Here is a 24736-nt window from a genome sequence, read left to right as displayed (position 1 = left end):
TGACATCTTGACTTGTGAGTATGAACAAAATGTTAAATCACCATGCCCACATTCACTGCAGGTATCCCTTGCAGTGAAGACTTTGGTGCTTGGTGAGGGCTGCACGCCTACTGAAGGCACTCCCACATTCATCACAGCCATAGGGTCTCTCGCCAGTATGAATTCTCTGATGCTGAGTAAGAAATGTGCTCCGGCTGAAGGATTTTCCACATTCATTACATTCATATGGTTTCTCTCCAGTGTGAGTTCTCTGATGGTAATAAAGGGACTGTCTCTGGCTGAAGGCTTTCCCACATTCGCTGCACTCAAAGGGTTTTTCTCCACTGTGAGTTTGCTGATGACGAGCAAGGAATGTGCTCCGGCTGAAGGCTTTCCCACATTCGTTGCATTCGTAGGGTTTCTCTCCAGTATGAAATCTTTGATGTTCAGCAAGGGATGAGTTCTGGCTGAAGGACTTCCCACATTCGCGGCATTCAAAGAGTTTCTCTGTAGTATGAATCCTTTGATGCTCAGTAAGGTATGTCCTTCGACTGAAGGTTTTTCCACACTCGCTACATTCATAGGGCTTCTCCCCAGTATGAGTTTGTTTATGTTGGGTGAGTGAGGCATTGTAACTGAAAGCTTTCCCACATACATTACATTTGTATGGTTTCTCTCCAGTATGTGCTCTCTGGTGATAATAAAGGGATGAGTTCTGGCTGAAGGCTTTTCCGCATTCGCTGCATTCGTATGGTTTCTCTCCAGTGTGAGTTCTCTGATGTTGGGTAAGGCACGTGCTGTGGCTGAAGGATTTCCCACATTCGTTACATTCATAAGGCTTCTCTCCTGTGTGAACCCTTTGATGTCGAATAAAGACTGAGCAGTAACTGAAGGACTTCCCACACTCATTACATTTGTAAGGTTTTTCCACATTATGAACTCTCTGATGTCGGAGAAGGTTTGAGCTATCAGTAAAGGCTTTTCCGCAGTCATCACATTTATAGGGCTTCTCTATAGTATGGATTCTGTGATGCTGAATTAGGGACGAGCAGTACCCAAAGGTCTTCCCACATTCGCTACACTCATAGGGCTTCTCTCCGGTATGAATCCTTTGATGTCGAATCAAGGCTGAACAGTAGCTGAAGGACTTCCCGCATTCACTACATTTGTATGTCTTCTCCGCGTTGTGAATTTTCTGATGTCGAAGGAGGGTTGAATTATCGCTAAAGGCTTTCCCACATTTACTACATACAAAGGGTTTCTCTAAAATATGAATTTTCTGGTGCTGAGTGAGGGATGAGCAGTATCTGAAGGTTTTCTCACACTCGTTGCATTTATAAGGTTTCTCTCCTGTATGAATTCTCCAGTGTCGGATGAGCTCAGAGCAGTAAATAAATCCTTTCCCACATTCGCTGCATTCATAGGGTTTCCCCTGACTTCCCTGCCTTATGTTTAAACTGCCCTCAATTTCTCTGGCTTTTCGTCCCCTAAACTTTGAGTACAAGGGGCTATTCCTTGGGAGTCTTTTCACTATCAGCCCCTGGAAAGAGCTTTTTCGAGAAACTCTCTGCTTTGGAGTTGATGCCTTGGCTTCAGGCCTGGTCTCTGAGTCTGAAAGGAATAAAAAAAAATATGTATATATTTTGTTCATTGTGTTAAAAGAAAAAAACCCACTGCAGTGAAAGAGGAGATAATAAAACTGAAAATAATGTGTAGGGGGAGTATGTTTTTCACAGCTCTGAAATCCATTCAGTGCAATTCGGCAATTTTGGAAAAACTACGATACAAAAGAGGAAAAAGGAGCAGGGGACAGAAGTGTTGAGGGAACCAATATAGTATATGAGATAAACCTAAAGAAAGATTGTTAGGTGGTTAATACTGAAATATATTTTGCAGAATTTCAAACATATAATCGATATCATATTGCTAATCTTCTTAAGGAGTAGGGGAGGGGAAGGAGGGAGAGAATTTGGAACTCAAAATTTTAAAAAATTAATTTTTTACATGTAATTGGGAAATATCTAATGAAATAAGTAAAACTATATTTTTAAAAATAGAAAAATAAATAAAAGGAATTACTCTAAGAAAAAAAGAATGGTTGTTGGCTCTTTCAAGAGAGGAAGCAGGTGGGAAAGCTGAGGGATCATCTGGACCAAGGTCAGAATCAGCAACCCTCCTCCATGGACTCTCCACTCTATTCCGTTAACACACTCACTTCCTCCTTTCCCCACCTGACCTCACCCTGGGATTGCCTTCTATCACAGCAGGGCTTTCTGCATAAGGCAGGTGCTTCCTTAGTTTTGAAATCTTGTTTCTGCCCCCCTCCCATACCTGGACCTTCAGTATCTGGCTTGCTCTGGCTACTCCATGGATCTCTAGTCACTGTTCTGCCCACACTGCCCACTTCTACACATTTTTGGGGCTCTCCTCTTTCTTTTTAAATTAATTTTAAAAAACTTTTATTTAGTATCTTATTTTTCCCCAGTTACATGTAAAAACAATTTTTAACATTCGTTTTTAAAACTTGGAGTTCCAAATTCTCTACCTTCCTCCCTCCCTGCAGTTGAGAAGAAAAGCAATTTGATATAGGTTATATATGTGTAGTCACGCAAAACATATCCATAATCGGCACGTTGTGAAAGAAAACATAGATAAGAACAAAAATACCTCAAGAGAAATAAAGACAGTTTAAAAAAAAGGATGCTTCAATTTGTATTCAAACACCATCAATACTTTCTCTGGGATTGGCTGGCATTTTTCATCATAAATCCTTCAGAGTTGTCTTGGATCATTGTATGGCTGAAAATGGCTAACAAATCCTTTTATTAAGGGGCTTTGTTCTGTAAAGTCTGGATTCAGTCAAAGGGCCGCAGTTGAGGAGCTAGCAGGCCACATGTGGCCTTGAGGCTGCAGGTTCCCCACCCCTGGCTAAGTCATTCACAGCTGATCATCTTACAGTACTTTGTATCCATTACATTTCACTTTGCATCAGCCCATGCCAGTCTTTCCAGGTTTTTCTGAGAGCATCCTCCTCATCATTTCTTATAGTACAGTAGTATTCCATTATAATCACATACCACAGCTTATTCAGCCATTCCCCAATTGATAGGCATCCCCTCAATTTCTAATTCCTTACCCCCAGAAAAGAGCTGCTATAAATATTTTTGTATATATAGGTCCTTTTCCTTTTTGTTTTTTATCTCTTTCGGGATACCGACTTAGCAGTGGTATTGCTAGGTCAAAGGGTATGCATGGTTTTATAGCCCTTTGAGCATAGTTCCAAATCGCTCTACAGAATGGTTGAGTCAGTTCACAACTCCACCAACAGTGCATTAAAGTTTCATTTCACCCATATCCCCTCCAACATTTGTCATTTACCTTTTCTGTCCTATTAGCCAATATAATAGGGATGAAGTAGTACCTCAGAATTGTTTCAATTTGCATTTCTCTAATCAATAGTGAGTCAGAGTAGGGCTCTCCTCTTTCTGACTCGCCACCTTGTCATTCTCCACAAACCACAGACACATATGGCACCAGGATGACTCTTAATCCATTAAACTGCTATTGTTTGCAGGGTACAACATTTTTTAAAAAAAATCAACAAAACGTCTAAGATATGGTCTTTGTCCTAAAGGAGTTTATGAGCTGCCCAGAAAATGTCCCTTCATTTGGCTCAGTCAAGCAAAGGCTAGATAACCTTGCCAGATAGGTAGTGTGGTATGTGTGTGTGTGTGTGTGTGTGGGGGGGGTAACCTCTTTTTAGGGATTGTATGTATTAGATGGCTTCTGATTTCCTTTCCAATTCTTACATTTTGTGATTTTGAAAAGAAAAATGTTCTATTCTAGTGCAGGGGTGGGCCAGATCTGGCTGGCCACCCGATTTTGTATAGCCTGTGAGGGTCTTTTTGTTTTTAAATCCAACTATAAGATGTTTAAAACCATTCTTAGCTCTCCAGCCAGGCCACTGTGTTGGGCCTTCAGGTTGTAGTTTGTGGCCCCTCATCCAAGAGGAGACCAAGAGGACGGGGTGGCTCTGTATCACTGATCAGTCTGGTGAAGCAGATGCTGGGACCTTTACACACTGAGCTGAGAGCAAAGGCATGTGGAAGCTCTTGGGGTGGGTGAGAGCAATGGTGTCCACCCTTCCCTGGCTGAGGAGCACCTTCAGGGGCAAGGGAGTTCGGATACCAGGCAAGAATCAGGTAACATATTTAACAAGATCCCACAAAGAATCACAGAAATTCCAGGGTTGGAAGGGCACCTCAGCAGCCATTGGGTCCAACTCATACCACCCCCACCTCCCAGCCCCTCAAGAATCCCTCCTACAACATTCCTGACATATTGTTTAGTCTGAAGACTGGGAGAGCCAAGGTGTATGGAGAAGTGGGAGATGAGGACAAGGAATGGATGGGAATCCACAAGGTAACTGGAGGGGATCCACAGAGCTCCTCTGCCCTGGGCACCCCGGCTTTGGCCTGATAGGCATTCACCAGAGACCTGCCCGCTGTCTTTACACCATGCTGCCACCTCGTTTCCTACCTCTAGCTCTGGGAACAGGAATGAAACCAATCCTAGCACACTGGAAAGGGCACCAACTGACTCCTCCCACTGACTCCGTGACATGCCTGGTGTAGCTGGTCACTACTCCTTGTATGTGCTGCCCTCCTTAGCATTTAGTGTGGCGTTGTCCACCCATCCTTTCAAGGAGGAAGCCAACTATGGACACAGACATTAAGCACCATGACTGAAGGCACTCTACCCTAGGCAAGATGCCTTTGCTGGGGTTCATGATGATGGCAGGGCCTGAGGAGCCAACCTTACAGGGCCCACAACTCGTACTGAGAAGCAGGCAATCTGATGGGTTATGAAGGGTCCGAGATAAGAGCTCTGGTGATTTCTAATGCTGCCACCAGGCACCCCTGAAATGCCAAAGATGGGGACTCCACCCTTGTAGCCATCTCACCTTCTGGATAATTCTAACTGTCAGGAAACCACAACTCTGGGGCTGCAGGTGGGCATCCCATTAAGAAGACAGTAAATGGGTAAGGGATATATTCAGAAACAAAGGTGAGGCAAAAAGCAAGATCTTTTTAAAAGATGACAAGCAGGTTAACCAGACACCTATCAGTGAAGGGCCAAAGATAAGGGCAGACTGACATTTTGAGAAGTCCGTGATTAGCATTTCAAAGCTGCCACTGGCCCTATGGGACCCACTGGTCTTCCCATGGCTACCTTACTCACCTGGATAGGGACCTCTCGGGACTTTTCTCTTGTCGATATCCTGTAGGTTCCCCGGTTCTTTCCTCTGTTCCAAATGGTAGATGACATCAGGTTTGGAAACCACGAGTCCTGCTCATGGGAAAAGGTACTCCAATTATTTACCATTAAGCTTGTTTCAAAAAAATCTTTAACATATCTGGTAGCTACAGAAGTAAATAACGCTCCTCGTCTACCCCAGAGGTCTTAGAGGGTTTTGTCCATCTGGGCATCGATGGTATGTAAGTGGCCAAACTCTATTCCTCCTGGACTTCTCTGTGTCTTGTTCCCCCTTGGGGACTAGGTAAAGAAGCAAGTGGTTGGAAGGGTCCCTGGCTTGGAACTCAGCAGGAGAAGGAAGGATACATCTTCCGAATAACAAGTTCACCCAAAGTGTCTGGCAGTTAGTACGACAGAGACTCAAGAAGCCAGACCACCGGGCAGCAGGCAAGTCCGTGTTAAGATCAGAAGAGCCGCTGCTGTAAGGCTGAGATTCTCAGTCCGAGGCTAGTTCCAAACAACAGAGCATGATGAAAAGCTGGTGAATGAACAGCAGACTGAACAAGGTCACATCTGTCAAAAGTGACACTTTGACTGAGGGTGTGGCATCTATCTTCTGAAGAGGGAAAGAAGACCTACCTCCTTGTAACAAGGAAAGAGATGCCACTGCAGGCCAGGCAGGAAGGAGCTTAGGCTCATGTCTGACCCACTGGGTACCTAGATCCAAGAGACTGGGGGCGAACTTTCTGCCTCTCCCCATAGAAAAAAAAATGAAATGTATTTTGAAAAATGAACCTGGATTTTATTCCCTCCTAATAGTGAGATTCTATCACAGGTCAATATGCAGATGATGATTATGCCTTGGGAGGATGGGGAGCTCCAAGACTACTGGGGAGGTTTCATCCAGATGTCTTCAAATGAGCTATGGCCCTAGCCCTTGTTCCTCACGCTGCCTCAGGATGAAGGCTTTTTTTTTTTTCTGGAGGAGATTCTTTAATGAAGAAGAGAAGGAGCAACAGGGTCTCTGAGGGAGGTGAGGAGCCCCTTCCTCCATGATGAGGGGCCTGCTGACTTTAGCTTTGAGGTGAGTAATAGGCCCCTGCTCATTTGCCCAAGTCTCTTTCTATAAAGACTGCTTCTTTCTCTGGTACATGGAGAGCTCTCAAAGTTTTTTTCATTCATTTTGTTTTAAATGCATGTTTAAAGATAACTGGCCACAAATTGTTTGTGGAAACAGGTGGGACATAAATCACAACTGAATAGTAGTTGCCCAAAGGGGCTTGATCAGTGGGCCTCTGGGGCCAGAGCTGTCTGGACCCTGGTTGACTTGGTTCTCCTTTCTGGGAGCCTTTGCTTTCCTAGGGCTCAGGATTAAACTGTGGCCTGTGAGGTGTCTGCATCACACAAGCACTCTGCAGACCCTTTAGCACCATACATATGGTGACCACCAGCAGCAACACTCTTAGGCAAGCTCTAGTCTGTTGCCAAAAACAAATGGGCCCCGTGACCTGCTTTTTTTTTTGGCTAAGGATGAGGGGAGACTTTGGTATATTTACAAAGATCCTCAGGATAATAATAGGACTATCCCACTCCTGCTAGGCCCCAGGAAAGCGGGATTTTTCTTTCCTTGGCTCCCAGTTCTGCTCAGGAACCACTAAACTCCCTCTGTTAAGAACACCAGAGGCTCAGCAGAGGGCAGGTGGAGGGACCATGTGGTGCCCAACCCAGCTCTGAGCCCAAAGCAGAGGTTCAGCCAATGGCCTCCACATGGATCTTGGGGTCACAGAACGAGAAGTCAAAGGACCTTAGAAGCTATCTCATCCAATCCCTTCATTTTACAGATGAAGAAAGGGAGACCCAGAAAAGGCTGTAATTTGCCCATAATGGCACAGGAAGGGAGGAGCAGATGAGTCCCACCCAGATCCTGACTCCAGATGTGATGCTTTCCATTGCCCCACCTGGGGGGTTGGTTGATAAAGGGACAGAGGATTGACACTTAGACCAACTCACCAACTTTGTTGGTGTTCAGTGTGGGACATCTCTGAGAAAGGGAAGGAGGGCACGACAGGGGCAGGTGGAGGGCTATGTAAACAGGTGTCCACATGTAAAAGAACCCTCAAAAATGAGTGCTTCTTTTGGAATGCCCTCATCCTCAAGGGTTCCCTAACATCTCAGGGGGCTTCCCTGGTGAAGAACAAAGGGAGAGTCCTCTCTCGTCTGACCTATGGGCATCCCTGCAGGAGAATACCTTCTCAGGGGAGGAAATCTTTACTAGCAGTGAACATCTAGTAAGAAAATGAATTAGTTCACTTGGTTGTTGTCCTTATCTCTTGAAGAGACATCACTATGTTAGAGCCAAGCTACAGCGTGTCTGACTATGGCTGATCAGACCAACATGAGCTCGGAACGCTTTACCACAGGCTGGGCACAAATAGTCCCTGTGGTCAGATGGAATTAGTTCACTTAATCAGCTGGGAAAGGACCAGCTCACCTCCTTTGATGAAGCAGAAGCCTTTGATGATGGGGGAAGTGAGAGAGAGAAATCCATGCAGAAAGGGTTACTACAAGAGGGAGAGTCTGTCCTCTGCAAGAGAAGATGGTCCTCCCTTTTGGAGAAAGGAATCTATTTCTAGGGGGAAGATGGAGGGGCATTAATAGCAGAAGGGGATATAAAAAGTCCCCAAGATGTCACCTCTCAAAACCTGAAGGCAAGGGCCTGGGAAGGGACCGGGGGGATGTGTTGTTAAGGAGGGAACCCTCCACTGGAGGGCAGTGCCCAGGTCCTGTAGAGAGGGACAGAAGCAGAATCGCTGTCCTCCTTGAAGCATAAGTAGTTGTGTTCTCTCCCAATTAAGAAAGATAAGAAAGAGCTGACTGCTGGGATGGAAGCCTGATCTAGAAAGTGGGGCTCCAGATGGAGAAAGAGAAAGCAGCTAGAGAGCAGTGGAGATAAGATGGCAGGTGCTCAGTATCACTGCTTGGTGAGTTACCTGAGCACCAGGCTAAAAACTGGCAGATGAGTAAGCCCTTGGCTGATACCCTTCTAGTGGGATGAGTCAAAAAGAAGCCAGAGGAGGCTTCCCCTCCCTGATACCCTGACAGGCAGAGTCTAATAAAAGCCTCCAGCTGAGATGGAGGAAAAGTGAGGCTAGCAAGGGCTCTACTATGCACACATGCCTTTGAGTGGGAGGTTTGGTTAAGAAGCTGTGGCCGCTTCTACATCAGAAAATGTGCTTCTGTGGTTCCCAGGGACCAGTTTTGAAAGACCCTGAGAAGCTTGGGAAGGTGTGAGAAGGGCATCTGATCTAACAGCCACCAGGAGGGCAGCTCCCATCTGTGTAGACTCAAACTCGGCTCTTTTCCTTGGGGATCAAGAGCCATCCCAGAGTTTATTGGCCCATGCCTGCCCCCTAACATGGGGACCAGAGAAAGATGAAGCCCTGTAGAGCATGCACTTCCAACCCTACACAGCACAGACCATCCTCCCAGAAAACCCTTGAACCCTCAGACCAAACCCGACTTGACTCTCAACAGGCCCCACAAGTGGCAACAACCAAAGCAAAGACACCTTGTAAGACTGAGGGATTCTGTGTCCCAGAGGAAAGCTGTCCTTACCCAGGAAGACCAGGTTTCTGTAATTCTCCAGCATCACCTCCCTGTAAAGGTCCCTCTGAGAAGGGTCTAGGTAGCCCCACTCCTCCTGGGTGAAGTCCACAGCCACATCCTGGAATGCCACTGATTCCTGAAATACCAAAGACATTCCTGCTTACGCTGCCTGCCCTCCCCCTCCCTGCCACCACAGAAGACATGTTTTCACTGTGTGGGAGATGAAGCAACCTCCCAGCCTGCAAGATTCCTTCCCCCACCAGAGCTAGGGCTACAACCAGGCCAGTGGACACAGACGTCCATTCAGGTTTGGGGAGCAAAAGCACAGGAGCGTGCTAATTCACTGCTGGCTAAGCTGCAGCCCAACGAGCCCAACCATTCTGGAAAGCAATTAAGCATTATACAAGAAAAATGACTGAACTCTTTGTGCCCTATGCCTAAGCAACCCCACCGCTGGAACCCCAAGGAAGTTACTGATGGCGAGAAAAGACCAACCTGTACCAAGTTATTCCTAGCAATATTAGTCCAAAAGTTTGGAGATGTACTACAAGTCCAATGGCGCCATGGCTTCCCAAACTATGCCATGAGTATAATGGCATACAGGGAGGCTGTGGCACTGTGGAAGGGGCACTGGCTCCGGAGGAGAGGACCTGGGTTCGAATCCTGCTACTGGTGGGACCTGGGGCAGTTATCAAAACTTGACAAGTCCCAGTTTCCCTACCTGTAAAATGGAGGGGGGAGGGGGTTGGATTAAATGGCCCCTCAGGCTCTTTCTGTGATTCCTGCACCATAAAGAAGGCTGACTACGAAGATCCTGCAGATACATGGGAAGACACACATGAAGTGATTCAGAAAAAAAGGAAGCAGAGCCAAAGGAATGATATACACTGTGACTGATGGGGGAAATGTCAAGCCTTATGCGTGGGTTTTTAAAAATCTATTTCATTAGTAGAAAAGAAGCTATGGTTAATTAGGGGCAGCTAAGTGGTGCAGTGGATAGAGTGGAGCCTGGAGTTAGGAAGACCCGAGTTCAAATCTGGCCTCAGACGCTTACTAGCTAGGTGACCCTGGGCAAGTCACTTAACCCTGTCTGCCTCAGTTTCCTTGTTTGTAAAATGAGCTGGAGAAGGAAATAGCAAACCACTCCAGCATCTCTGCCAAGGGAACCCCAAATGGGGTCACGAAGAGTTGGACATGACTGAAAGGACTGAACAACTTAAATAAAAACAAAAATGGTTAATAATACGTATGAAAAGGATGTGGTGTTTTGATGAGCCAGGTGCTCAGTGTGCCTCAATGGTACAAGATGGAGACTTTGAAAACTGATACGGTCTCAGCCTTTGAGAAGCTAAGTCTACTAGGGGCTTATTGGCGGTAACGGCAAAGGAGGTATCCAGACAAGAATTCCCCCCAGAAAGGGGGGAATCAGGAAGTGTTTCCTAGAGAAGGGATTAGTGAACCCAGGCCTTAAGGGATAGGATTTCAACAGGCAGAGATAAACAGAGTTCTTTCCAGCCTAAACAAAAGCATGAGTTCTGGAAAGGTGGCATTAGGAAGATGAATATGGTCAGCCAAGAGAGCTGCCTGAATGGAAGCAAGATCCCCAGCCTCCCAAAATCTAAAATTCACTCCAAATCGAATAATGATCAAGAAACTAGAATCATCACGAGAAACTCGGGCAAATGTAGTCACGTCCACCCCAGAATGACATAAAAAGTCACCCAGAATCCCCAGGGCAGTCAGAAAGGAGTCTGCCAGCAAAGCCAGGGCCAAGGTAAGCAAACAGATCTGCAGTCTCCCAGCAGGCCAGAGACTAACCAGAGAAATGGGGAGTCTTCAAGTCTGAGTCTGGAGGCAGTGAGGCTCCTCCTCCAGAGTGGTTAGGCTTCCTTGGCAGCCCTAGGGAATGTCAGGGACTAGTCTGGGACAGCCCGTGTGATTGGGGCACTGTCCCAAGATGCCACAAAGGCCTGGAGTGCTTTAAACCTCAGAGATGAAGGGGCGCCATACTCCAGGAGGTGGAGGTCAGTTTAAGCACCAAAGTATCCCAGGCTCAGGCCAAGTACAGACAACAACCCCATCCAAAAAGTGCTACAAGGGGTGGAGCCTGGCCCAGGCATAAAGACCCAATTCAGGAACCAAAGCTAGAGAGATGAATAAATCCAATGTGATACCAGTAAGTAGAAAAAATTGTTTAAACAAATCAAAGAGGCCCAGAAATCTAGCTTGGGGGAAAGTAACTATAAGAAAGGACTCAAAGAAAAAAATAGATTTCCCATAAGGACTATATAAATACTTAGAGGAAATAAAGCAAAAGGTTAAAAAAAAATGAAAAGTCTTGGAGGAGAGAATTAGAATAGTTCTTACTCAAGAAATGGAATCCCTGAAAGCCAGAACAGATCAAACAAAAATCAAAGACTCCATGAGACAGCAAGAAACATTAGAATAAACCCCAAAGACTGAAGAAATAGAAGAAAATGTAAAGATATCTGATATCAAAAACAATTGACCTGGAAAATGGGTCAAGGAGAGAGATCTTAAGAATCACTGGATTTTTTTAAAAAGCACGGACTCTATATTTCAAGAACTCATAAACAAATGTTCGGATCTATTGAAATCCGAGTGCAAAATGAAGCTAGGTAGAATCCCCTGACTGCTTCTAGTATAAACTATAGAAGATATTGGCATATAATATTTCAAAAGGCAAAAGGTAGAGCCCTAGAACCCAGAACAGACTACCTGGCAAAGTTGAGCATAATACTGGGGGTGGGGGAGCAGGAAATGGATCCTTAATGACAGAGGATTTTCAAACATTTCGGGTGAAAGGCCAAGAGATGAATGGGTCTTTTCCGTGGCAAACAATCAAGAGAAAGGCAAATTTATACGAACAATGTGAACAGTCTGCATGATAATGTAACCCTAACATTCTAATAGAGGGAAAAGAAATAAGCATCCCTTCAGAGAATGGAGGAAACTGAATAGAAAAAAAAATGGTATCTGGGAGTAGATTGGTTCTGTCCTGAGGGTTTTAAGAGAGGAAGGAGGGGGGAGGGTAGAAGGAATACCCTAATGAAGGGGAGCAAGCAGGAGATGAAAACCTCTCCTATCTGAAATGGACAGAGGAGGTTTGAACACACAAATATTTTGATGGAGAAATACAGTAGCTCAAATTCAACAGGGGAACAAATGGGGATGGCATGAGTGGCCTCCACTCCCTCCTGGTCTTCCTCCTACCCCTCTGACAGCAACTTCTTGGTTTCTTTTGCTGGATCTTCATAAAGGTCATGCTCCCTCTAACTGCAGATGTCCCTCAGGGCTCTGTCCTGGGCTCTCTTCTCTTCTCCCTCTAGACTGATTCACTTGGGGGGATCTCATCAGCTCCCATGGATTTAATTACCATCTCTATGCCAATGTTTCTCAAATCTACCTTCCCTGCCCCAAACTCTCTGCTGACCCCCAATTTTGTATGTCCAACTGTCTTTCAGACACCTTGAACTGGATGTCTAGTTGACATTTGAAACTCAATATCTCCAAAACAGAACTCATCATCTTTCTCCCAAAAAACCCTCCTTCCCTCCTACCTCCCCTATTACCGTCAAGGGCACCATTATCCGCCCAGTCCCCTAGGCCCTCAAACTAGGAGTTATCCTCAACTCCTCACTATCTCTCAACCCCCATATCCAAGCTATTGCCAAGGTGTGTTGATTTCACCTTTGTGGCAACTCCCCAATACACTCCCTTCTCTCTTCTGACACTGCCCCCACCCCACGACCTCACACCTTGGACTGCCGGGGGTCTGCCTGCCTCAAGTCTCTCCCCACTCCAATCCATCCTCCATTCAGCCACTAATGTGATTTTCCTTAAAGGGCAGGTCCAACCACATCACCATCCTGCTCAGTAAAGTCCAGGGTCCCCCTACCGCCTCCAGGAGCAAACACAAAATGCTCTGTTTGGTGTTCAAAGCCCTTCATCGCCTAGCCACCTTCTACCTTTCCAGTCTTGTCATACGTTACTCCCTCACACTCACTCTTTGATCTAGCACCCCGGCCTCCTGGCTGTTGTGTGAACAAAACCCTCCATCTCTCGGCTAGGGCCATTCTCCCTGGCTGTTCCTCATGTCTGGAATGCTCTCCCTCCTCTGCTCTGACTCCTGACCTTCCTGGTTTCCTTTAAGTCCCAACTAAAACACCAGACCTTCTATAGGAAGCCTTCCCCACCCTCTTAATTCCAGTGCCTTCCCTCTGTTAATTATTTCCTATCTTTTCGAGTAATAATTGTACATATTCTTTGCTTGTTGTCTCCTCCATTACAGTGTGAGGTCCTTGAGGGCAGGGACTGTCCTTTGCTTCTTTGTGTATCCCCAGTGCTTAGCACAGTGCCTGGTGCATAGTAGGCACTTTATTTTTATGTTTACTGATTGACAGGGAAACAAATGGGGGTGGGATGAAGGTAAGCTCATGAGATAGTTCCAAGGCCCAACAAATTTCCTAATTTGGAAAGGGGGGTGGGGAAGAATTAAGCATTTTATGAGAAGGAAAGAAACGGATTGGAATCTAAGGAGGAGGCCCAGATTGTAATCTATGAATATACTGTAATATTAGTGCGCTATAACAAGAAATGACAGAAGAGACAATTGCAGAGAATTCTGGGTAGTGTGTGATACAGAACGAAGTGATCCGAGCCAGGAGAACAATTCACTGGCGGACAACATTATGGAGAAAAACACCCTTGAAAGACCTGAGAACTTCAATCAGCACAATAACCAAGAGTGTCTCTGCAGAATCCATCATGGAGCATGTTACCCAACTCCTGAGGGAGAGGGGATAGACTCAAAGATCAGATCCTGCATTTTTGGAAATTTGACCATGCTTATTTCTTAGAAAGACTTTTTTCCCCCTGAGTGGGTTTGGGGTATGGAGGAGGAGTACCAACAATGATGGTAGCCCCCTGCCCCCCAAATAAAAAAAAACCTTTAAAAATGCACAGAAGAGAACTGAAGGGAGTCCAGAAGGGAGAACAGACAAGCAGGACAGTCTTGTAATTCATTATAAGCCCAGTGGCATGAAATGGAGACCCATGGTTTCATATATAATTTTCTTTTTGGATGTATGGAAATACTCATTTTTGAAGATTTTAGGTTTAGAACTTTTAAAAAGATGAATTTGGTAGCTGAAGGAAGACCTTAGCCTGAAAGCGCCAGGGTCTCCCAATGCATCCTGGACCACCTCCAGTTGTCCTGGTGAATATCAGGCCACTGGACCCAGATGGCTCTGGAAGAGAAAGTGAGGCTGGTGACCTTGCAAGCCCTCCCTCACTCAAATCAAAGTCAACTGCAAGTCATGTCATGATTTCCCTGATGTCATAATCCTCTTCAAGAATGAAGGACAAACACAAGGAGGAGGCCAAAATGGAATCTATTGCCATAATTCAGGCAGGAGGTGATATGGGCCTGAACTAACATGATGGCAAGATATATATATATATATATATATATATATATAGATGGATTTGAGAGATGATGGACAGAGAGAACTAAAAGGCCATAGAAGATGGGAGAGAGGAGAGTCCATTATGACTCAGTGATTTCAAACTGCCATGATGGGGAACACGGGGTGTCATTAACAGGACAAGAAATCAAGAGTGGAAGGTTTAAGGGCAAAAATTATAAGTTCAGTTTTGGACAAGCCAAATTTGAAGCATTAGTTGGACGTGCAATAGGGAAATGAACTCAGGGGAGAGATTTAAATTTGAAGAATTTGGAATTCTTCAGATCTGCATTTGAAGAACTGGTAGCCACCAAAATAAAGAGAATAAGCAAATCCATGGGAGTGGATGAGCTCACCGGGTAAGAGATTTACAAAGATGAATTGATTGAAAATAATTTAAAGGAGAGAATCTAGGGGCATGTCCACATTAAGAGGGCATAAAGAAGAATTAAAGCATTGAAAAGGACTGTGAAGGAGATGGGGAGGAAGGAGGAAGGGAAGGAGAAGGAAGGAGAGAGAGGGAGGGAGAGGAGAGAGAAGAGAGGAGAGGAGAGGAAAGTAGAAAGAGCAGAGGAGAGGAGAGAGAAGAGGAGCGGAGGAGAGAAGAGAGCCCCAGATATAGGACACAGGGCATAGATGATGATCCTGCATATCCAGGAGCAGAGGGTTGCAATAAAGTTTGAGAAGCCTGGAAAGATGAAATGGGACTGGGTTTTGGACAACTTTAAATGCCAAATGAAGGGCTTTAGGTCTGACCCTGGAAGGAAGGGAGCCACTGGAATTTATCCAGTACACATGTGGGTTTTGGGAGGACCACATCAGAGGTAGGCTTCAGGAAAATCCCTCTGGCAGCCATGTGGAGGATGGATGGGATGGGGAGGTTGGAGGCAGGGAGCCCAGACAGGAGGCTGTCCTAACAGTCCAGATGGGAAGTGGCAAGCGTCTGTTCAGGAGCAGAAGCCGTGTGAGTAGATTATGGAGGATGTTATGAGGGCAGAAGTGACAGAACTGGGCAAGATTTGGGGGATTGGCAGTCAGATCACAAAGGATGAGGACCGAGAAAAGGGTATTGTCCGTGAAAGGGGTAGTGCTAGCTTTGGAGGGAGCCCCTTCCTCAGTTGGATACAGCAGGAAGAGCCTTTCTTCCACTGGCCTCCAACACAAGCCTCCTGCATCAGCTAGACCCTCCACTCACGTGTGTACAGCGACCACTTATCCATAAGCCTCTGGTCATTATCTGATGAGATCCTGCCTGCCTGCCTCTTCTATGAGAATCCTGCTCCCTGAGGGCAGGAATGGTGCACAGAAGGTGGTCATGGGAATATCTGCAGGGTGAATGGGTGGAAAGAAGAGAAAGCCCCAAGGAAGGGCATGGGGCAATCGAGGAGACTTCCCCACAGAATCTGCCATCTACCAGGGGCTCAGAGTTCTGAATCTGGCTGGGAAGAGATACTTCATTCAGGTGAGTGGACAGACATGTGTCCACTGCCTCAGGATAGAGAAGAAACCCTGACTCACCTGGGATCCAGCTGTCAGAAGCCTTCCTTCTTCTCTTTCTGGGATTCCCTCCTGATGAAGAGCAGAGTCCTGGAAAGGAAGATCTAGGAGAGAAGAAAGATGCTGTAAGAGACACAGCCATGGAGCCGCCCCGCCATGTGCAGGATGCTGTGGTAGGTGTTGGTGCTATGGAGCCCCTGCCCTCCTGGAGCTCACAACCTGTTCCAGGCTCCCCTCCTTGGCAGGACCCCGTGTGCCCTGGTAGTCACAGTAGACTGAGAGGGAGAGTATAGTCTAGCCCACAGAGGTTGAACTAGTAACTGTCCCCACAGGCTGGCAATCTGAACATGCCCCTGGATTAAGTCAAGGCTGAGGACCAGCAGATGGGGTTGGTTGTCCCCCACACTACTCAGATCAAATATCGAGGGCTGTGAACCCAAGGTCATGGGCAGTCGCTGTGTGGGCTGGCTTTGCTAAACTGTCTTTGCTACCAGAGAAGGCTTGAGGTTGGGAAGGGAGGAAGGGGTTGGGAAGAGGAGGGCATGTCTGCAGATCTGTCTGTCGGGTAACAACAAAGGGGAGTAATAATTTGTTTTAAAGAACTGGACACACTCCTAGTTACCAAGTCATAAGAATGACACTGACTAGTGTGATATATTTCTGTGCTGTAAGAAATGAGGAATATGAAGAATTCAGAGAAGCACAGGAAGACTCACCTGAACCGATACACAGTAAAAGCAGCAGAACCAAGAAAACGACACACATGATGATTATCACACCCTAAAAAACCACTCCCTGATGTAAAGTACAATAATCAAAAACAGGATGCAGAGTAATTCTAACGACCAAGCTTGGCTCTGGGGGAAAGTTGAGAAATGCCCTCTTCTCCCTCTTTTGCAGAGGTAGGGGACTATGGTTGAGAAATACTGTGCATACAGTTGTCAGCCCCAGCCATGGTATTGGTGGGTTTTGTTGGAATGCCTTCTTTCTCTCTCTCTTTTTTTAAAGTCTTTGTTACAAGGCATAGCTCACTGGGGAGGGGGAGACATATATTTGGAAGTGAAGGTGATTAAAAACCAAAGATATCAACAAAAATAAGCTATTGACCAAATGGAATGCCTCCAGGGGATGATAACAAACTGAATGGTAGGAGGCTTGAAATGTTTGCCTTAGGAGATGTCTGAAGAAATGAGGGAGGTTTAGCCTGGGAAGGGAAAGAGCTAGATCTCTGTCTTCAGACACACAGAAGGAAATCCATCATTTATTAACCGGATCCCTCCATGTTGATGCTCCTGTTCCAGTTTTCTACTTTCCCTCCTAGACTCTGGATCTCATGGCTGGCATTTAAATGTTCGCTGAATGTTGGAAATGAATCTGGAAAAGGATTAGGGTTTTGTGTCATGGCCAAAGACAAAATCAGGACCATCTCCTTTAACAAGGAAACCTAATTTTTCCCCTTCCTTACTCAAATGATGTGGAAGGAACCCATTTTCTGACTCCTCTGGAGAATACCTTCCCACAAGACATGACCTTTGTTACCAAAGAGGCTAGGTGGCCTAATGGAGAAACTCAGGCCAAGGAATCAAGTGGCCTGGATTCTTTTCCTGGATCGAACATTAACTTGTGTGATCTTATGAAATTCACTTTGTAGCTGCTGCTTCCCCATTTGTTTAAAAAAAAGAGGGGAAAAAAAAAGGGGGGGGTGTCATAGCTCCTACCACAGAACTCCCAGAAGAACAAAATGAAATCACAGACACACCAAGAGCCAAACAGGATTTCAAGCCAGCCCAGCAAAAAAGCCTTTGGCGGATGAGGTTTCCAAGTGGGTGGGAACACTGGCCCCATCCACCAGCCCCAGTGACCTGAGGTGTCCCCATGCTTGGAATGTTCTCCCTCTCCAACTCCGCCTCCTGACTTCCTTTGAGTCCCAACTAAAATCCCATCTTGTACTAGAAGCCTTTCCCCACTCCTCTTAATTCTGTTAATTATTTCCTGTTTATCCTGTCTATACCTTGTCTTGTCTCCCCTCCCCCCACCCCCTTAGATCGTCAGCTTCTTGAGGGCAGGGCCTTTCTTTGTATCCTCAGTGATCAGCACAGTGCCTGGCACATAGTGGGTGCTGGTTAATAATAGCTAACATTCACACAGCACTAATTATGTGCCAGCACTGTGTTAAGCACTGTATAATTATCTCATTTTTTTCCTCCTTGAGGACAGGGACTGTCTTTTGCTTCTTTTTGTATCCCCAGCACTTAGTCCAGTGCCCAGCACATAGTAGATGCTTAGTGAATATTCATTGAGGCATTGTTTCCTTCAAGTCTTAGCTCAAGCATCATAGGCCCTCGTGAGGCCTTCTATTCTACATCTCTTGTTTGTCTTCCTCCGACAGAATGTAAATTCCTCGAGGGCAGGGGGGGCTTGAACAATTGTTTAGGGCTCTCATCATGGAGTCCAGGCCCTTTCCCTCCTCAGATGTGTGCCCGGCTCATCCAGGCCTGGGTATTTACCCCTCCTCCCCGTAACTCTCACTTCTGGCATCAGAGTCTGGCCGTACTCACTGTGGTCTGGATGCTGTCGGGCCTTTGCCCAGATGCCCATCCTCACAGGCACAGCAGATAGAGGTGGCTTGGACCCAGGACCTGTACTTTCACATGCACCTCGGAGTCCTGCCCTGAAGCGCTGCCCAGAGGACCCAGGGTCAGGTCTATCTCCTTCCGGATGCCCAGGAACACCTTCTTCCACCTTCACTCTCAGGAGGCTGGCTGGTTCCTGTGGGGTCAGGAGCACGGCCATGACCTGGTACTGAAGCAGCTTCTCTGGGATGGAAACTTGGCTTGAGAGGGACCCAACTTCCTGGGACCCCCTGGGATAAACAGGCTAACACAGAGGAATCCAGCAGCTTTGAACACCCTCCAGAACCCTGCACAGGTGGCCAGGAGACCCTGAAAGAGATAATAGATCCACAGGGTGAGTGCCAGGGAGCAGTTTGGCAGGGATGTTAACTAAGTCCCCAGAGAGCTTCTGCTGGCCAGCTAGGGGGCAGTGGGCAGGTGGGTGGCACAGTAGGTAGAGTGCTGGGCCTGGAGTCAGGAACACTCATCTCCCTGAGTTCAAATCTGGCCTCGACACTTACTAGCTGTGTGACCCTGCACAAGTCACTTAAACCTTTTTGCCTCAGTTTCCTCATCTGTAAAATGAGCTAGAGAAGGAATGGCAAACCACTCCAGTATCTCTGCCAAGAAAACCCCATATGGAGTCACAAAAGAGTTGGAGTCATAAATGACTGAAAATGACTGAACAACAGAGTTTCTGCAGCACTCATACATGGAGACATGTGCATGTGTTCTGGAGAAAGCACACGCTTATGTGGGTACTAGGGAAGACAGTTCCATGACTCTCCTGGATCCAAAGGTCACACACACTGACTCTTCCTCAAACCTCAGCAAGAAGCTAACCCACATTTACATAGGGCTTTAGAATCTGCAAAGTCCTTTACATACATTATCTCATTGGACCTGGTCGCAGGGGTTGTTCTCCCTGTTTTAGCAATAAGGCCACAGAGGGTCAGAGCTAGCCTCCGTCAGGATTTGAATTCGGCTCTTCTCAGTTCCCAGTCCAGTGCTCTGCAGAGAGTCAAAGCACCCAGCGGATTCAGGGGCATTAGCACACAAACCACCAGCCTCCCAGGTCCCAAGACCCACACTCACACAAATTCAGAATCACTGAACCCAAGATGGTTTGGGGAGCAAGGAGAATGCGAGAGGAGGTCAGAAGGGTTTTGAGGAAGGGAAGCAGGAAGAAAGTCTGGAGTAGGGAGGCAGAAAGAAAGGGAAAAAGAAGCGCTAGGGGATGGGAGGGATGAGGGGGGCAAAGGAGATGGGGAAGGGCAAGTTGGGGTGAGGTGACTTTGGTGGGAGGTAGAAAAGGGGAGAAGAGGTGGCATTAATGGGGAAGAGATAAGGAGGGATGGGGGAGATGGGGAGGGATGGGGGAAGATGGGGACAGATGGGGGAGATGGGGAGGGATGGGGGAAGATGGGAACAGATGGGGGAGATGGGGAGGGATGGGGGAAGATGGGAACAGATGGGGGAGATGGGGAGGGATGGGGGAAGATGGGAACAGATGGGGGAGATGGGGAGGGATGGGGGAAGATGGGAACAGATGGAGGGAGATGGGGGAGAAGGGGATGGATGGGAAGATGGGGAGGGATGGGGGAGATGAAGAGGGATGGAGAGAGATAAGGGATATGGGAAGGGATGGGGGAAATGGGAAAGGATGGCGGAGAGAGAGAGGGATGGGGGATATGGGGAGGGATGGAAGAAGATGGGGACAGAAGCGGGGTGATGGGGGAGAAGGGGAGGGATGGGGGAGATCGGAAGGGATGAAGGTAATGGAGAGGGATCAGGGATATCGGAAGGGATGAAGGAGATGGAGAGGGATGAGGGAGATCCGAAGGGATGAAGGAGATGGGGAAGATAAAGAAGGGATGAAGGAGATGCGGACAGATGGGGGAGATGGGGAGGGTCTGTCCGAGGAGAGATGGGGGAACATGGGGCGGGGGGGCAGGGGGATGGGGGGCTCCCGGGCAGGACGGGGATGACGGGACGGGGGGACCTCTGTTGTCTCCGCCAGTCGGCCCTCCCCCGCCCCGGCCCAGGGCTCCCCCCCAGCTTCACCTCGGTAGCTGCCACCGTGGTCCAGCGCTCTCTCTGGCAGCCCGCACCGCCGCGCCTGCGCCTGCGCAGGGACAGCTCCAGAGGAGCCCATCCAGCCTAGTCCCAGAATCCTCCTCATGCTGTCAAGGCCTCCGCTCGGGAGGGGGACGTGGGGGGGGGGGGGAGGGGGAGGAGACTGTGGCTCACGTGAGTGAGGTTGAGCACCAAGGATGTTGGGAAGTGAAGTCCAGAGGGCTCTGGCGCAGGCGCACTGCCGAATTGCTAAGCTAAGGAGTCCAATAAACGCAGTGCGGGGTGGAGGCTGGGGTTTTGGACAAGATGGTCCGTTCCAGCTCTAAACCTAGGATTCTGCGAACCTGTCATCCATGTAGATAGCTCTCCTGGGACACTAAAACACATCTCTAACAACCCAGAGGGCATCCCCATCTGCATCATCCCGTCTGAGCAAACCCAAAGAAAACTCCTTATGGGCTGGAGGGAGGTCTCTAGTGGGGTGACCAAGGGATCCGTGCTTGGCCTCCAGGTGATTAACATTTTAATCGAAGGCTTGAGAGGCAGCAGTGGCACAGAGGATGGAGAGCTGAACTCAGTCAAGAAGTCCTGAATTCCAGTTCTGCCCCTAACATGGATTACCTGTGTGCCTCTGGGCACGTCACTTAACCTCCCAGTACCCTAAGCAACGCTACAAGTAAAAGTTGCAGAGCAGGTGCCAATATGCATAGGTAAAGAGAGTTCCCTCATTAGGAATTCCCTACACCAATGAAAGTCAACATGCATTTATTAAGCACCCACTGTATGTCAGGCACTGTGCTAAGTGCTGGGGTTACAAAGAAAGACAAAAGGCGGTCCCTGTCTTCAAGGAGCTCCCATTCTAATGGAAGAGACAAACTATGAGCATACAAAGTAGAGAGGTGGTAAATTGGAGGTAATTTCAGAGAGAAGGCACTAGCATTGAGGAAGACCATGAATGTAGAAGGTAGGATTTTAGCTGAGATTTGATGGGAGCCAGGGGATGAAGATGAGGAGGGAGAGTATTTCAGGTGTTAGGGAGAAGCAGAGAAAAGGTTTTTGAATGAGGAGATGGAGTGTGGTGTATGTGTGAGGAATAGCCAGGAGGCCAATGTCCACTGGACCACAGAGTACTTGGCGATGAGTAAGGAGTAAGAAGATTGGAAAGGTGGGAGGGCACCAGGTTATGAAGGACCAAAAAACCAGAGGATTTTCTATTCGATCCTGGAGGTGATAGGGAACCATTGGAGGTGATGGAATGAGGGTAAGGTAGTGAGGGGGTCATATCAGATATAACCAGATCTGCACTTCAGGAAAATGGACTGGAGTGGTCCAGGACACCAACCAGCAGATTATTTTAGTAGTCCAGGACTGAGGTGATGAGAATCTGTACTAGGATGATGGCATTATCTGAGGATAGCAGAAGGTATATAAGAGAGATGTTTTGCTCAGTTGTACCCAACTCTTTGTGATCCCATTTGGGGTTTTCATGGCAGAGATACTGAAGTGGTTTGCAATTTCCTCAGTTTACAGATGAGGAAACTGAGGCAGACAGGGTTAAGTGACTTGCCCAGGGTCACACAGCTAGTAAGTGTCCGAGTCTGGATTTGAACTCAGGGCCGGTGTTCTACTCACTGTGCCACCTAGCTTCCCCTCCACGCCTGGCTCTCTGTCCACTATGGTGCCACCTAGCTGCCTCAGGAGAGATGTTAATAAGGTAGAATTGACAGGACCTACAAGTGTGGAGTCAAAGATGACACCTAGGTTGTGAGCCTGGGTGACTGGGAGGATGGTCACACCCTCATTAGCAATAGAGAAGTTAGGAAGAGGAAGGTTTGGGAAAGAGATAATGATTTCCATTTTGGACATGTTGAGTCTAAGATGTCTGTGGGTCATCCAGTTTGAGATGTACCGTGTGAGACTGGAGATCAAGAGAGAGGAAGGGCTGGATAAAAAGATCTGAGAATCGCTTGTGGAGAAATGATGAAGGAATACATGAAAGCTGATGAGATTGATGAGGGCACAGTCTCTGGGAACCCCTTGAGCCCTTGAACTCTCTTTGAATCTTCCCACTTGATCTGGCCTTGGCCTGAGGCTATAACCATTAGGCCCAAAGGCCTACCTTGATCCTCCCACTTGACCTGGCCTTGGCCTGAGGCTATAACCGTTAGGCCCAAAGGCCCACCTTGCCCAGCCCTCTATTGTCCAGCTGCTTCCCACCCTTAATCCTGTTTCCCATCCTTAATCCTGATCAAAATATCTATACCCTAGCTCTGTTACCCTAGACCCCTCCTTTGGTAACCCCAGACCACCCCTCAATCCCTCCCACAATCCCCATCTTTTCTCCATGAGTTTGGTCAGATCCAATCTAGCTCAGATAGATCTGGCCCGCCTTTCCTTACAGGCGTCGCAAGGGGTGGGATCTCTTGGGGCAGGCCTATTTGGCTAACTCTTAATAAACTTTATCTTTTCCCTTGGCTGAGAAAGCTTGAGTCGAATTCTTTCGGCAGGACCCGGTGTGTCGGTAGTTTGGGGTGTCGAGCACCCCTCACACCAAACCCTCTTCACTCCCATCCCCCCTCCCCTCTCTCCCTTTCTCTTTCTCCCTCCCTCCCCCCACCTTTCTCTCTTTCCCTCTCTCCCTGTTTCCATATCTCTTTCTCTCTGCTCCCTTTCCCCCTCTTTCCCTCTCTCCCCTGTTTATCTGTCTTCTCTCTTTGTCTCTGTTTCTGTATCTCTCTCTCTCTCTCTCTCTCCTCCCTTTCACCCTCTCTCCCTCCCTCTCTCTGTCTTCTCTCTCTCTCTGTTTCTGTACCTCTTTCTCTCTCTCTCTCTCTTCCCTTTCCTCCTTTCTCTCCTCTCTCTCTGTCTCTCTCCTCTTTCTGTCTCTCTCATCTCTCTCTCTCCCTCTCTCCCTGATGGGGTACATGCCCAGAGACCTTTTCTTCCTAACCCCCAAAAAAGCCAATTTGTCTTTAGACTCTTCCCTGCTTGATTCGGTTTTAGCCTGAGGCTATAGCCTCGCATTCTTATTAGGCCCAAATCTCTCCCTCTATTGTTACTTTAGACATGCATGCCTTCAGTTACTTCCCAACCTTGATATTCCTTCAGGAACTTCCTGCCCTTGATCCCATTCTCTTGGATCCTGGACTCTGGCTCCACCTTATCTTCCTTAGACTTCCCCTCAGGACCATCCCAAAAGCCCCCCCACCAGTCACCCCAGACAACCCCTCAATCTTTCCCACAATCTTTTATGTATTTAAATCCCATCCTGCCTTGACAAGGCGCTCAGATTCTTTAGGAGTCTAGTCTATGGCGGGGCTGCTGGAGGATCTGGCCACTGTAGCTGGTCCCTAATAAACTTTGTCTTTTTCTTCGGCTAAGAAGGCTTGAGTTGAATTCTTTCGGCAGGACCCGGTGCGTCAATATTTTGGGGTGTCGAGCACCTCTCCACCTTTCACCTCTTCATTTTTGGTTCCCTCTTCATCCCCTGTCTCTCTTTCTTCTCTCTGTCTCTGTTTCTGTATCTCTTTCTCTCTCTCCTCCCATCCCCGCTCCCCTCTCCCTTTCTCTTTCTCCCTCCCTCCCCCCACCTTTCTCTCTTTCCCTCTCTCTCCCTGTCCCTCCCTGTTTCCATATCTCTCTCTCTCTCTCCTCCCTTTCACCCTCTCTCCCTCCCTCTCTCTGTCTTCTCTCTCTCTCTGTTTCTGTACCTCTTTCTCTCTCTCTCCTTCCTTCCCCTCTCTCTTTCTCCCTCCCTCTCTCTCTTCCCCCCAGTAAAATAGTGCTAAGTTGCCTTCCCAGAGCCTGCTGGGGGAATTGACCTATTTCCCTCCAGGCCATTGGTGGCTGGCGGTGAGCACAAGGCTATCCTGTCTCTTCTGTGTTTGCTCTTCTGTTTAGGAGACAGAGCAGCAACCTTGCGATGGAGGTGCCAGGGCTTCAAACCTGGCAAGGCCTGGAGAGGTTGCTGGTGTCTGGGGAAGAAAACAACCGGAAGCTCAGGGAAAAATGGTCTGCCCAGGCATGGAGCTGCCCAGAGTGGGCTCAGCAGAGAGGCTCCGCCTGGCAGGGACCAGCCCAGCTGAGCAGCAGAGGGACTTGTCACCACTGAACCTATGCCCTGGGAGGAATCCACAAAGGGAAAGAGGACTTCCAGGGCCAGGCATCAGAACTACCTCTTTGGCTACATGTTCATACCTGATACGACAGTTTTACAATACAGAC

The 24736-nt window shown here is 47.7% G+C and overlaps 1 protein-coding gene across 1 annotated transcript in view; it reads right to left on the bottom strand.

The window, feature by feature from the left end:
* Positions 1-18660, bottom strand: part of LOC118839020 (zinc finger protein 850-like) — a 902460-nt gene extending 883800 nt beyond the window's left edge. Inside the window, exons 1-5 of the mRNA XM_036746407.1 lie at positions 18383-18660; positions 15846-15928; positions 8851-8977; positions 5221-5328; positions 144-1590 (exon numbers count right to left, since the gene is read on the bottom strand). Coding sequence (XP_036602302.1) covers positions 144-1590; positions 5221-5328; positions 8851-8977; positions 15846-15928; positions 18383-18617 — 2000 coding nt within the window. The 5' untranslated portion in view covers positions 18618-18660. The remainder of the gene's footprint in view (positions 1-143; positions 1591-5220; positions 5329-8850; positions 8978-15845; positions 15929-18382) is intronic.
* Positions 18661-24736: the final 6076 nt, after the last annotated feature.

Source organism: Trichosurus vulpecula, chromosome 2, assembly GCF_011100635.1.
Source record: "Trichosurus vulpecula isolate mTriVul1 chromosome 2, mTriVul1.pri, whole genome shotgun sequence".
NCBI lineage: Eukaryota > Metazoa > Chordata > Mammalia > Diprotodontia > Phalangeridae > Trichosurus > Trichosurus vulpecula.
The sequence above is the reverse complement of the archived record's forward strand: the minus strand, read 5'-3'. Positions and strand labels throughout refer to the sequence as shown.